The following is a 14,453-nucleotide window of genomic DNA, read 5'->3' as shown; positions in this document are numbered from 1 at the left end:
ACAGTATTGAAAGGAGTGTGCATTTTCCACATGCGACTTTCTTCCGGCCTCTGAGTGGCTGAACCAGGTCATGGAACTTAAAGAACTTTTGGAAACCACTTACTGTATATCGACTTTTTAAGACTAATTAGAGGCCAATTCAGTCCAATAGAAGACTTAAGATCTTTGAAAGCTGCTATAATACACATTAAATGTGAATCATTTGAAGGCCCTTTTAAGCTCTCTACAAGTTAATGTCAGCCTTTTAAAGACATTTTAAAGCCACTTATTTTAAATGGAAAACTTTATTTGTATATTTTCAAAAGGGGAAGTAAAAATAAACAAATGAAATAATTCCTTGAACATGCCTTAGAACAAATTTTTAAATTTTAAAGACCATTTTGAAGGCACTTTAAGACCTTTTTGTAGATAGGGGGATCTGCGAGAGGGAGTGCTCCGCCACTGTGAGAATGCCCGGATTGGTGTGACCAGTCTGCCAAACTGCAACTGAGCGTTGCATTGATACGAAAAACAGGCTTTCGTGTCCCGGCGCAGATGCGCTGTCTACGAATATAGAGCCCATGAAAACGAATCATTAAAGAGGAAATAATGCTTGTGTAAAACTTACACCAGGAGCTACTGTTTGTCTTTTCCTGTAATTTCTTTCATCCAGACCTCTGATTGGCTGAAACTGTTCAGGCGTTCATCAGGAGTGTACGAGTTGCACCCTGTCTTTCTCTCTCCGGGTAATAGTTGACATTCCTATAAAACATAACAACATTCCTGCTTTAGACTGTGGGGGCAGATGAGGAGCCCGATAACGGTTTGACTGACATCTCTTATCGAACTTTTCTTTTTTTTTTCCACTCTTATCGAAATGTCTTTACAATAATATGTTTTTTACGTGGCCCCACTAGTCTAAACATGTTTTCTATTTAATTTTACAAGCTTACTATTGCATTTGAGGAATATGAATTCAGCAGCAAAATCCACTTTTTATGCATCTCAGGGGACGACCATTTTGCATGTCACATGACCAAACAGGTGAGCCGTGGCGGGTTGTTATTGTTGATTGGTTTACGTCCGCGGGTGCTGAAGCGCGAGTATATGCGGGGGGTCCAAGGTTCTATTGAAGACCACCTCAACCAAATTTAACACAAATAATCCACATAGAATCCGATCAATAAGCGATGAAAGTAATTCATTGCTTCCAAGTTGAACTTTACCTGGAAGCTTCTAAGAGGCGGGGCTAAAGGTAAACCTACCCTCCTGCCTGAGGAGGCGTGAAGAGTTAAAAACTCACATGAAAGAGAAGCTCCCTCATCTATTTCTTTCCACCCTCACACACGCACACACAATCACAAACACGCACACGCACTTGAGTCTGGCAGTTCTGGCTGCAGCCGTAGAGTGTGTTTGCGCGACACCCAGCGGGTCCACATTTCTCCAGCGGGTCCTTTAATCCAGGAGGGACACAGCAATAATGACGGACACATCCACCAACATGCGGCTGAAGCTGCCCATCGTCTGCTTCATCCTGCAGATCATCCTCATCATCCTCTTCGGCGTGCTGGTCCAGTACGACCACGAGGTGGACGCCAAGAAATGGCACAACCACAACCACTCAGACTACGAAAACGACTTCTACTACCGCTATCCCAGTGAGTCACCATACTTCTTTTTCAAAATTAGCGCACTTCCCGAACAGTCCCTCGGATGGCGCCGTAAAAAAACGTCATGCAGTGAACCCCCCATTATGCTGTGCTTCATCTTTCGCAGACTTGCTATATCACTGATAAGGGATTGTTTTTTTTTAATGTTTTTAGAGTATTCAAGCAAGTCTGAGATGCTACTTCAGTGTAGTGCCACAACATGCAGAGATGCAGCGTAATCATTTTATCCTCTGTTTGCATGTGTTTCTGCTCCGTGTGCACGTAGTTTGAAAGTTGATATTACCTTCTATCTTCCATTTTGTTAGACCAACTATGGTGTTTGACATTTGCATTAAATCATTTTACAACAAGCAGCAGGTTGGCAGGCTTCAAGCTGTTTATTGCCACTCCCAAGGTTACTGTCAAACTAAACCGAACATATATTTGCACACATGTGTTTAAAATAACCATGTGGCTTTGCCTTAAGTCAACTTAGCTTAATGTTGACACATAGCTAATGAATAGCAAATATGTTGTGGTGTTACAGTAAAACCCTTTAAACAACGGATATTTAAACACAAACTGTAGAGCAACACATGTAGATGGATGATATAATATTTAGAGGCATCTATTCTTTATCCTCCGCGAAGAACAACTACTATTACTGCATCTTACAGAGGAGCTGTGACTGTCTCCATGTACCTTTTTTCTGTATGATTGTATTATGCTGCCTCCAGGTGGCCAAGGCATGCATACCAGAAGGAGCACCACAATGTTCATTGAGATGAAGCAAAAAAAAAAAAAGTTCATTTTATTTATTTATGTCATTACTGTATGTCTTCATATAGCGCAATACTAGGGGTATTTTTCTGATTGGAAAATACATTAAAAAATTTTCTTGGGATTTTAGGGGGACGCTGGAAATGGATTAGAGGCATTTCCATTCATTTCAATGCGTAAAAATGAATTGCAATGATTTAAAGGTGTCAAGGTGGTGTATTAGATATCACAATTTTCACATATTGTGGGCGGTTCGGGAATGTATCCACCGTAGTTCACCGTAGAACATACTTTAAAGCCAGATAGAAGCAGTCACTCTCCAGTTCAGGTGGTACCACTATACCCATGATGCACCACAGCTCTAGATAGAAGACTGAAAGTTACATTTTCTAGAAGTCTTATGGTGCAGGAATTTTACACCAGAACTCCTGGATGACCATTACATGTTTGGACTGTTGTCCAAATGTAGTTCCAAGGCAATAAGAAGAAGCCCACTCAAAAGGTTCTGAAAAATTTAAGAAGGGGTCTGCAGTGGGGATCCTGAATCTGATTGGATGGTGAGTTTTAGTTCTAACGACTGCAAGTAACAAGGACTAAAAGTTGTGCGCTTTGTGGATTGAAAAAGACATTGCTGCAAAGAAAAAAAAAAACATGATTCACATTATTAAAATATTCACATTTATGGGAAATGCCAAATGAGCAGCGCTCTGATATCTCTAAATGGAATCGTCCAGTCCATTGATCCATCAAAGCCTTTTTTTTAACTTCACTGCTTTAATACAAACAAGATGATCCGTTGTTATCTTCATTCTTTAACATTGTTTAAGTTTCATAAGTGTCATTGTAATGACAAATTGGACCCACATTTTTGAGGGAAAGCAGTACCATACAAACTACAACGGAGATTTGAGCCCGAATCTCCTGACTGTGCGGCAGACGTGGAATTCAGTAGGTCTCTCTGTTAATAAAGATGAAGTGTAAACATAACCAGTTCAAAATTTTAAGAAATAAGTCTAAACCATGCAGACGTTACACGACTGAACAATCTTGAGTACAGTTGGGTTACGAGTGGGTCAAAAGTGCAACCAGATCCGACCTGTTGTCTCCTAAAGCGGCGTGGCTTAAAACAGGAAGTGAATGTGAGCCTCGATCCCCACTCACTCACTGTCCATGACTTCAATTATGAAACACTCAAAGTGACGAGTGAGTGCTTGTCACTTATCTCACTTTCCTGCAGGGGGGAATGACGAGAATGTCAAAAGACAAAAACTTTCATCTTATCAAAGTCTTCATCTACGGTGTGCTAACTCGCTAACTGAAGTTTTTCTAACCTTTATTTGACCGGGGGAAAAAAAATCCCATTGAGATCCGCGGATCTCTTTCTCAAGGGAGTCCTGACCAGGAGGCAATACCACAACCCAAGATTTTCATTACAGATTTAAAATAAAACACAAACACTAAGAACAACCCAACTAGCTAACTCAAGTTACTCAACCTTTCACCTCATGACTTGATGATATACAAGCAGAAAACATCTACACAAACGTTCTGAAAGTTCTGAAAGCTGCGTGTGAAGATGAGAAAAAGCATGACAGTAATGGGCTACGGACTATGTGGGGCAGTCACATGACACACTTCTGATCTCGCCAGTGATGTAAACGAGTATCTGGCTAGCTTTTTTCTCGCTTCACAATAGCTGGCAGAAACACAAAAGCACAAACAACTGCCAAAAATTAGTACAGTGGTGGTTGATGGGTCATGTTCCAGAACAATACGTCCCAAGCATGTTTTTTTTAAAGCATTTTAGGCACCACTTTTGAAATAACACAAACACGTTTAAACACATACAATAAATTGAGAATGGCGCAATAGATAACACAAAAATATTGTAGATTAATTCATTATAAAATGAACGCTTTCTGTAGGCGTAAAAAGCAGGATCGCAGTGGACGACATTTAATAATTTTCAACAAAAACTAGGCTGTGCTGAAAAATTAGCTGTTTCCGTTCTTTCAAATTCACACCGTCTCAAACTAAATTTGCATGCTGCCATCTAGTGGTCAAAAGTGGAATTTTCACCGAATATAATCGAGAACAAAATAATGTTATTAACTGTGAAAATAAATAACTAAATAAAGAACAGTGAAAGAGTTCAATTCAGGGGGGCATATTGTATTCTTTATCCTCTTTGAAAAATCAATATTATTGCAGTTTATTAAGTCACTGAGACTAGTGGTGACTCTTTCATTTTCTCTATGACTGTAAATGGAAAAACATGATTTGAGTGTTTTGAGTTACAAAGTCACGGAATGATTGAAACCTGTATTTCAAGGCACCTCTGTAAACATATTGTGAGGGGATAAGTTCAGGAAAACGGTGTGTGGCTGTAATGAGCACTGCTGTGTGCCGCTTACCAGATAGAGTCGCATTAAGAGCGAAATCCGCTCTTTTGCACGTAACGCGGTGAAGTGCTATCGCTTGCGGGTAATACGGTTAGTCTTTAATAAGCCTTTTTTAATAAGGCTTTTTTGAAAAGCTCCCACAGAGATTTCTTTGCTAAGCGACTGCACTCAGAGTTAGACAAAGACGTTCAAGAAATAGTAAGGCAGAAGCTTGAACATTTCTCGTTTAGCAATTACATGCTGAAGGATCTCTCAATGAGACAAGCACAGCATTATTTGTGATTTTTAAAATGTTTTTTTATGTGTACAATAGTCCATGGCACACTGCTGTCATGATTTGTCAGTTCCTTTAATCCGTGCTTCTTTTTCAGTATGTCCTTTCATAGTGTTTAGACTAGTAATATGTAATCTATGACTTTCTAGAGGCGACTGCCCTGACAACACAGATAAGAACCAGTGTTGACACAGCGGCGCCTTCCTGGTCTTTTACGTTTTATTTGCAGTCAGATGTCGCCCGCTCCAGTCACATGATCAGCGTGATTGCATCACCGCAGATAACGCGATGCGCTCGCCGTCACGCGAACTGCAAGGCATCTTCATGATTCAGCGTTTTTTGTTTTTTGTTTGTGTGTTTGTAAATTCGAACCGGTCAATGTGTTAACAGGTCAACTGTGACTCCACAATCACTTTAGATATGGCGAAGCAGCATGTGGCTCATTGGTGTTTTTTGTGGGATATAAACTTAGTGATTTAGTTTTACCAAGTGTTGTCTCTTCATGCATATTTCTGTGAGTTTTGGGGCCACGAGGCCAACAGGGGGATGCTGGCACCACTCGCAAGTGTGTCTGTGCCAAGTAACTGTTGCCATGGCAATGGTGGCTATTGGACACCTTATTATTGTTTTGCTGGAACATTCGGTTTCACAGTGTGCGTGTAGGAAAAAAAATGTTTCCCCATTTTTGTATAATTTGAGTCACAGTATAAGTTTGTGTTAGGGTTTCAAATTAGGGTTTGAAGTCAGGGTTAGGGTTTCAAAGTAAGGTTTCAAGCTAAGGTTGGTATCCAAGGCAGGGTTTTGAATTAGAGATTTAAGCCTGGGTTAAGTCTACAAACAACAGTTAGGGTTTCAAGCCAAGGTTAAGGATTAAAGTTAGAGTTTGCATCTTAAATTATCATTTGAAAATTGGGTTTCAAAGAAGGGTGATTAGATTAGGGTATCAAATGTGGGTTATGCTTTCAGATTTGTATTTCATGCAAAGGTTAGGGTTTCAAAGTAAGTTTTCAGGCCATTTTTAAGAATTTAAGTTAGGGTTTCAACATGGCTTTGTAAGACAGTATTAAGGGTTCAAAGTAGAGTTTTAAGACTGAGGTTTTGAAATTAGGGATTCAAATGACTGTTTCAAAACAGGGTTTGGGTTTCAAAGAGGGTTCCAAATTAGGATTACAGTTTCAAAGAAGTTTTAGGCTTTCAAGAAGGGGTTAGGGTTTTAAACCTATGAAATTATCAGTAAGTCTCTTGATGTTTTTTCTCACCTTGTTTAGGTCCACATCGAACATTTTGTCCTAATTGAAAATTAGCTTTAAATTTATATTGTGATTTTGAAAACCCTCAAAATGGTATTAACACACACAAGGGAGTCATGATTAAGAAACGCTATAAACTCCATAGAGGTGAAAGTAAAAGTTTAGCGGGCAAAGAAGTGCGCCCTGTGGAACACCAGCCGACACGAATTCACACCGAACGTATCTCCACAGGCTTCCAGGACGTTCACGTAATGATCTTCATCGGCTTCGGCTTCTTGATGACCTTCCTGCAGCGCTACGGCTTCAGCAGCGTGGGCTTCAACTTCCTGATAGCTGCTTTCGCGCTGCAGTGGGCCACGCTCATGCAGGGATTCTTTCACGGCATGCACGGCGGAAAGATACACATCGGAGTCGAGAGGTAAGCGTCCAATGCAACAACATCGGCAATCACTTGTGCCGAGTTTTGTTTTTACTTAAACAAATTTCCAGATTCCCGTGTACAAAAAAAGGCTGTGGTTAAAATAAAGTATTGACTGCAAGCGTGTTCCATCTGTTTTACAAAGTATTTGTACTTGGATACTCTCCACGTCTTGATTTCTCCCGCCATCTTTTCCAGCATGATTAACGCCGATTTCTGCACGGGCTCCGTGTTGATCTCCTTCGGGGCGGTTCTGGGTAAAACCAGTCCCATCCAGCTCCTGGTGATGGCGCTGTTTGAGGTCACCCTGTTTGCGGTGAATGAGTTCATCCTACTCTCTGTTCTGGGGGTGAGTTCTTTGGTGCTTCCATTGTGTACTATGTGGTTCTGAACTGTGTGTTGCGACCCGCTATTATAGACATTGAAATGTGTGTAGCCTTTGAAAATGTGTGTATTTTCAAGACAGGATTCCAGTTTAACTTCTTTATTATTATGCTGCCCATTAAAGTAGTTCAATGTGTGTGTTTAATAATTTTTTTTTTTTGCCTAGTCACTTTGGATTGTTTTTCAAATATGTTTCTATTTTCCCAATATTATTGTACTTTTCTTATAACATTTTCACTTTTTTAAGTAAATTCATAATTACAGTAAGTATTTGAATGAAAAACACATTTGGGCCTCAACCCAAAATTGAGAATACTCCATGAAGAAAAACTGTCTCTAACCACCAGTCTTCCTTTCCCAGGCCAAGGACGCAGGCGGCTCCATGACCATCCACACCTTCGGGGCCTACTTTGGGCTAATAGTGGCCCGAGTCCTTTACCGACCCAACCTGGGCAAGAGCAAACATCGGAACAGCTCGGTGTACCACTCGGACCTCTTTGCCATGATCGGTAAAATCTTGAAAATGAGGAAACCTTTTTTGAAAGCAGTTTTTAACTTCATCACCAACATAGCAAATTCTACTGTCAATCAGTGTAGCACATAAGTTGATGTGGTGCATGAAGCGAATGAACACATTTACAAACACGAGTTCAATTAGTGTAACAGATAGATGCATGTGGCGCATGCAGCGGACACGGGCAAGCTAACAAATTTCATTTTGTTATTGGCATTGTATTATTATTATTATTATCGCCACAGTGACCACCTTCCCGATTCCCCTGTATTTTCACTGATGCAGGCAGCACTTCACCATCAATCCACCTAACTACACCGTCAATTCGCAGAGCGGATACGAGCATGAGGTGCATGCAGCCGACACTGGCAATGTGACATTTTGTGATCGTGTTCTCTCAGGTACGATCTTCCTGTGGATGTTCTGGCCCAGCTTCAACTCGGCCGTCACGGCCCACGGCGACGACCAGCACCGCACGGCCCTTAACACATACTACTCACTGGCCGCGTGCACGCTGTCCACTTACGGCATGTCCGCCCTGACCGCACACGACGGAAAGCTGGACATGGTGAGAAAACGCGTCGGCATTACATGGAAGCTCCGCATGTTGTCAGCGGTGACGGAAGCGGATAGTTGATAGGAATCAACATTCGGTGATCTACTCTGATAAAGCAGGTGACATTCTGGTGGTATATGGGCGGAGCTAATCTGATGTCGGCATCATTCGTGCGTATGTTTCCCCACCTTAAAGGCAGAAATATGTTGTAATCTAGTTCAGTAGCACCTAAACAAAGTACCACCATCAAGGCAACCATTAAAATACAGGAGTATAGTAGGTCTAAATGTGCATGAAAATAATATCATTGCAAGTCACTGCAACATTGTGGACTGTTTGAACATTAACACTGTGCATTAATATAGGAAAATTGTACTAAAAAGTTAAATACAACTGAACTGTGCTTGGGCAGTGATTCTTTTGTGTACCCAAGTACCACTAGTGGTACTAGTATCACACTTTGAGAATCACTGATGTAGTTGGTTAGGGTTTGAAGTGAAGTATATGGATTCAGGTTAGGGTTTCTAATTGGTACTTGGAATTTGGGTTGGGGTTCAAATGAGGGTTTCAAGCATAGTTTAGGGATCCAAGTTAGGGTTTAAAATTAAGGTTTCACAACAAGATTTCAAGACAAAGCTTTCAAATTAAAGGTTTCAGAACAGGTTTGGTGTTTGGACCAAGTATTTTGAATTTGTGTTTCAACAAGTGTTTTGGTTTTAAATGAGGGTTTCAAGCTTGGACTATGGTTTCTAATTTGAGTTTCAACACAGGGTTCGGGTTTTAGATTAAGGTTTCAAGCCGGGTCTTGAATTTCACATTGGGGTTCCAAAAAAGATTTGAAGATTTCAAGCCATGATTTAGGTTTCAAATTTCGGTTTCTAGCCGGGGTTTGGGTCTCAAACAAGTGTTAAGGCTTCAAATGAGAGCTTTAATAATGGGCAAGCTTCAATTTCATTCCAATGTCTTGGAATCAAGTTAGGGTTTCAAGGCGTGGGTTAGGGTTTCAAACAAAGGATAGGATCTCAAGATAGGTTTAGGGCTTGTAATCATGGTTTTATTACAGGATAAGGCTTTCAATTTCCATTTCTGACCAGGGTTAATGCTTCACACAAGGGTTGGGGTTTCAAACTGGTTTCAGGTCAGTGTTAGGGTTTCGAGAAAGGGGTATGGTTTCAAACATATGAATTGAAGTGTTGATGTTTTTTTTTCTTCTCTTGTCTTAGGTCCACATCCAAAACGCGGCCCTGGCCGGCGGCGTGGCTGCGGGCACGGCGGGGGAAATGATGCTGACGCCATTTGGCTCCATGATCGTGGGCTTCCTGGCTGGAATCATCTCCGTGCTGGGATTCAAGTTCCTCTCGGTGAGAAAGGCGTCAACATCTCTCAGTACAGCAAATGAGACCCTTCATAGCAGGCCACTCACTCGACACAATATTAGGTACACTTTTACAATCTACTGAGGGTTATGGTTTCTAAAACGGGATTCAAACCAAGTTGGGGTTTGAACATAAGGTTTCAGGCCAAGGTTATGGTTTGAAATTATGGCTCCAAAGCAAGGGTAAGGATTTCAAATTGAGGGTTAGGGTTTGAAATTAGGGTTTCAAAGAACGACTAGGGTTTCAATCTTAAATTTGTGATTCAAGATAGGTTTAGGGTTTCAAATTACGGTTTCAAGACAAAAACTACCATGGACGTTCCGGAATTGGTTCCCGTGGTCTGAAAGCCCCTAAGGTTATGTGTCATGTGTCATCTTCCAAACCGCTTATCGTGTACAGGGTCGCGTTGAGGTGCTGAAGCCTATCCCAGCTGATTTCAAACCAGAGTTAGGCTTTTCAAAATGTTATTTACCAGAGAGTTAGTGTTTCAAAGTAGGGTTTTAAGCCAAGGTTAGGATTTAAAGGTAACATTTTAAATTAGGGCTTCAAACCCGGTTTAGGGTTTTCGAACAGGGGTTAACGTTTCACATTATAATCTTTCAACGAGGTTAGTGTTTCAGAAAAGGGTAACGGTTTATAATTATGGTTTCAAAGGGGCATCGCAAGTTAAGCTTAAAGTTGAAAAGTTAAAACTCACAACACCTTTTTTTGACGATTAGTCCATTACAAGCAGTGTTTTTGTTGTCCACTAGATGGTGCTAACCTACCCAGTCAATCATTTTGAAAAGGTACAGATAATGCTGGGATGTGCTTGTAATGTTTGCAGCCCATCTTGGAGGAGAAGCTGAAAATCCAGGACACATGCGGCGTTCACAACTTGCACGGCATGCCGGGCATCCTGGGCGCCATCGTGGGAGCCGTCACCGCTGCCGCGGCTTCCGCCGACATTTACGGAGAAGGGTAACTCAAAACGCTTTCTCGCGCCCATGTGGCGGGACACTAGTTGACTGTTGAGGTGGTCACCAGTGTGTGTGTGTTTCTGGCAGCATGGCTGACGTGTTCCCGGATGTGGCAAGTGGCGACGTGGACGAGTCTTTCCAGGGTGTCCGGCAGGCCATCTCCTTGGCGGTCACCCTGGGAATGGCCCTGCTCGGGGGGCTAATCGTCGGTAAGCTTATATTACACTAGTTACTCGTGGTTGCAAATTTGGCTTTCAAGACAGGGGTAGGGTTTCAAATTGCGGTTTTAAGACAGGGTTAGGGTTTCAGTCAAGGTTAAAGTTTTACATTAGGGTTTTACTGTACAATAGAAGTTCGAAATTGGGTGTCCAGCAGCGGTAAGGTTGTACATAGTAATGTACATGAGTAATAAAAATACAAACACCATACAAGGGTTAAGGTTTTATATTAGGATTTTGCATTAGGGGTTCAAGCCAGCAATAGGATCTCAAGTTAGGGTTTTAAGGCATGTACAGTATAGAGTTTGAAATTAGGGTCCAAAACCAGGGTTAGCATTTCAACCAATGGTGGCATGCAGGCACACATCCTAGCTATTGTCTTTTATATTCAATACAGAGCAGCCATTCAACTTGCCTCATAATCCATATATTGTACAGTAGTGCCATATAGCAGTGACTGGCATGTAATTGGGCCAGTAATGAAATCTGCCTGTCAACAAGTGATTAAACCAATTAAATCAGACCTATGATGTGACCAGAAATAAGAGTCGATCAATTCTACTGATCTTTGTTGGTGAATGTGCACAGCAGCAGCAACAACAACAACAACAAAAACAACAATAATAATAATAATAATATTTTTTTTAATCATAATAATACCACCTTCTCCTGCCAGGGTTCATCATGAAGTTGCCCATTTTTGGTGCTCCTCCTGACACCCTTTGCTATGAGGACAGCATCTATTGGGAGGTGAGTGGACATGAAATACACTTTTTAAATTGGTTAAGTTAGAGTGGGGAAATCTACTAAAATTATAAAATATTTTATGACTGAATTGATGAGTCCTATTCATTTTATAGGACATATGACTAGTATAGTATAAAACTACTAGTGGGCTTTTTAGAACTAATAGTACAACAGCATCGTTTGATTGCTTACTAGTACTCCAAAAGTGGCACTAGTAGTGTAAAAATGTTACTAGCAGACACAGTCACAAGTGTGCTCAATTGTTTTATTAATGAGGGCAAGGCTAGATATTATTTTTTATGTCCACAAGAAAGCAATGTGTCAAGCAGGCGCTTGACAGCAGTGTCATCAATTGGCCAGCAGATAGCGGCGCTGCACCACAGTAGGTGGATAAAGGCAGTTACTGAAAGATGAGGTGACGTCATAATTACCCACAATGCATCGTGTGACATGGTTAGCATTAATGTATTATATAATTGAACTCGACAGCAAGAGCCACCGTGATGCCCTAATTTAATTTTTCTTTGCATCCCATTGGTTAAAGTATTTTGAAATTATTAAATTTCCAAAACTTCAATACAGTAATACTTTTAAGTGTACCTAATATTTTCTGTTTTAACCTCGAGCTTTAATAGAAAATTGTATTTTTTATTTTAATTGGACAATCACAATATTTTTGATCATTATTATTGTTATTGTTAATACATAATCCAACCTGACTGGAATTTACTTAATAGTGTATATGGTATTTAAATATATACACGTCACGGATATATTTCAATTCATACGTATATAGGATTCTGATTCTTCATCTATTTAATTAATTAATTATTTATTTATATGATCTGTTTCAGGTTCCCGGAGCTGAGGAGGGCCACGGGGATCAGCTGACCACCGTCATGTCTGCAGAGACCGAGAAACTCAACAGCTAAACACGCGCACACGCATACGCACACACACACGCTGAACACACACACACGCACACACACACACGTACATAGTCATGATGCGTGCGGTCCTTCGCTTGTCAAACGGACAGTTCCTCTCCAAGAAGACAAGAACAACAGCAGCAGGCTTCCACCGCTAGATGGCGCTGTGCTGCAGGCCTGTGTGGGAAGTGAGCCTCTTTGATGAAAGATGCCAGACAATCTCCTAAGTGGGCCACAGCGACATAAATGCTTAGTGTTGAATTTCCACGCCAAAGAGCAGCCAAAAATAGCAATTTTTCATACAAATATTTTTATTATTTCATAGGTTGGGGTTTTTCTTTGTTATTAGTTTTTCCCATTAAACGACGACAACAATTTTTGATTGGCCCTTAAGAGTGTTTTAACCTCTGAATATTCCCATTTGTATTTTAGTGTGTTTTTTCAGGCACAATATTGTATTATTTTGGTGCAAATAAACCTTTTGCATGTGTAATGGTGGCGTTGTATTTAATTTCACACGTCTTTATGTAACAATACAGTGAACCCCAAATTCTCAGGGGGAATAGGTTCCAGACCCACCAGCAATAAGTGAAAATCGGTGATACAAAACAATATCAAAACTTGTTTTTGTATCTATACTTAGAATCAACAATTTTTAAAGTGCTGTTATCGCTTGTTCTCACTGTTGTCGTCAAGAAATGGGAGACTGTCCGAAAGCATCACTTTTGGGGAAACGAGAATGACTTGCTTAAAAACAACACGTGACGCCTGCTTGCTTCAAGCTGTTTATTTGTCGCTCCCAGCTGAAATGTATTATTAAAGTGACACATAAAACAGCAGAGATTTAAGCATTGTATAATCGTGAGCCTAATAGCATAATTGCCTGAGTCATTTTTAACTTAGTGTCACAATATCAATAATGTTTTTCTTTATGCCTGTGTAAGATTCTCTGTGATGGTAATCAGGACAGCGACGATATATTCTCTTTGCGCTGTAAGAACAACTAATACTGGAGCTTATAGTTGGGGACCTTCTCCGCCTCTTCCTTAATCTACTAATTTCCCTGCATGTGTTCCATTAGAGCTCAGTGCTGCCTGGCATGTTGAGGCACCACATGGTACTACACTGAAGGTGCGAAACTCTTAATTGGGACTTGCTTGTATACTGTAAAATTCATAGAAACAATTGTGAAAAAACAAAAAATCTATGGTAGCGAACAACGAAATGCAAAATAGTTCACTGTAAACTAATGCGTATGTATACATGGATGTGTAAGTTACATGTAGTTAACGAGGAAGGCAATGCAATCAAGTTTTCGTCACCATTAATCCTTTCAGTCTTAAAGACTTAATGAGTGTGGAAGGGGTTAATGCAAGCGTTCCGGATGGGCTTTGTCTCTCGCCGATTAATTAACACACTTTCATTTTGGGGGGATCAAACAGGCCCGAGAAAGTGGGCGTCCTCGTTATAGATATATACGCCGTCCTCGGGGCCCCGAGTGTAAGGGATGATTAGTGCCGCTGGGGGGAGGGGATTGATTTGATGGGAAGTGTGTGTGTGGGGGGGCTGTTCATGATCATAATTTTTAACAGCACCCCAAAAATATTTTTTTAGAAACTTGCGTCATCCCCCTTGCGTCCCAATAACATTTGTCCAAACCTCACATTTTCTTCGCTTTTCACTTCTTGTCTCAATATTTTCATTAAATCTTCACAGGCGGTTCTTTTCGCTCCCCGTGGGCATCCAAATACTTGATTGTTACTTCCTTTAGGTGTCCTAATACTTTTGTCCAGACTCCTTATTTTCTTCATTCGTGTACCGATACTTTTACCGTAATGCCACATTGTCTGCACTTTTCACTTCTGCAGGTGTCCCAATACTTTGGTCCATATAAAAAATTTCCTGAATTTCACTTTGTGTGCTTTAAAGTTTTCTGCTAATGTGCTTAAATGTTTTCAACGTACATTCTAGTAGTTTTGCTGGCTACTTTTGTTTTCTCTGCTTTGCTTTTGAAA

The 14,453-nt window shown here is 40.7% G+C and overlaps 1 protein-coding gene across 1 annotated transcript; it reads left to right on the top strand.

Moving 5' to 3' along the window:
• Positions 1-1,296: 1,296 nt before the first annotated feature.
• rhbg (Rh family B glycoprotein) lies at positions 1,297-12,931 on the top strand. Its single transcript, XM_086037272.1, has 10 exons — positions 1,297-1,640; positions 6,569-6,755; positions 6,954-7,104; positions 7,501-7,648; positions 8,055-8,221; positions 9,433-9,570; positions 10,412-10,545; positions 10,632-10,753; positions 11,439-11,512; positions 12,364-12,931. The coding sequence occupies exons 1-10, from the start codon at positions 1,463-1,465 to the stop codon at positions 12,439-12,441; spliced, it is 1,377 nt and encodes a 458-aa protein (XP_085893398.1). The 5' UTR covers positions 1,297-1,462; the 3' UTR covers positions 12,442-12,931.
• The last annotated feature ends 1,522 nt before the right edge of the window (positions 12,932-14,453 follow it).

The sequence above is a fragment of the Filicampus tigris genome, chromosome 8 (assembly GCF_054856515.1).
Source record: "Filicampus tigris isolate MCC_2025a chromosome 8, RoL_Ftig_1.0, whole genome shotgun sequence".
NCBI lineage: Eukaryota > Metazoa > Chordata > Actinopteri > Syngnathiformes > Syngnathidae > Filicampus > Filicampus tigris.
This window is presented reverse-complemented; position numbering and strand designations above follow the sequence as displayed.

Bases quoted from the DNA above. Each gene is read 5' to 3' on its own strand.
- rhbg (XM_086037272.1), top strand. From the start codon at position 1,463: ATGACGGACACATCCACCAACATGCGGCTGAAGCTGCCCATCGTCTGC. The intron at 6,756-6,953 runs GTAAGCGTCCAA...CATCTTTTCCAG, and splicing joins ATACACATCGGAGTCGAGAG to CATGATTAACGCCGATTTCT. The intron at 11,513-12,363 runs GTGAGTGGACAT...GATCTGTTTCAG, and splicing joins AGGACAGCATCTATTGGGAG to GTTCCCGGAGCTGAGGAGGG.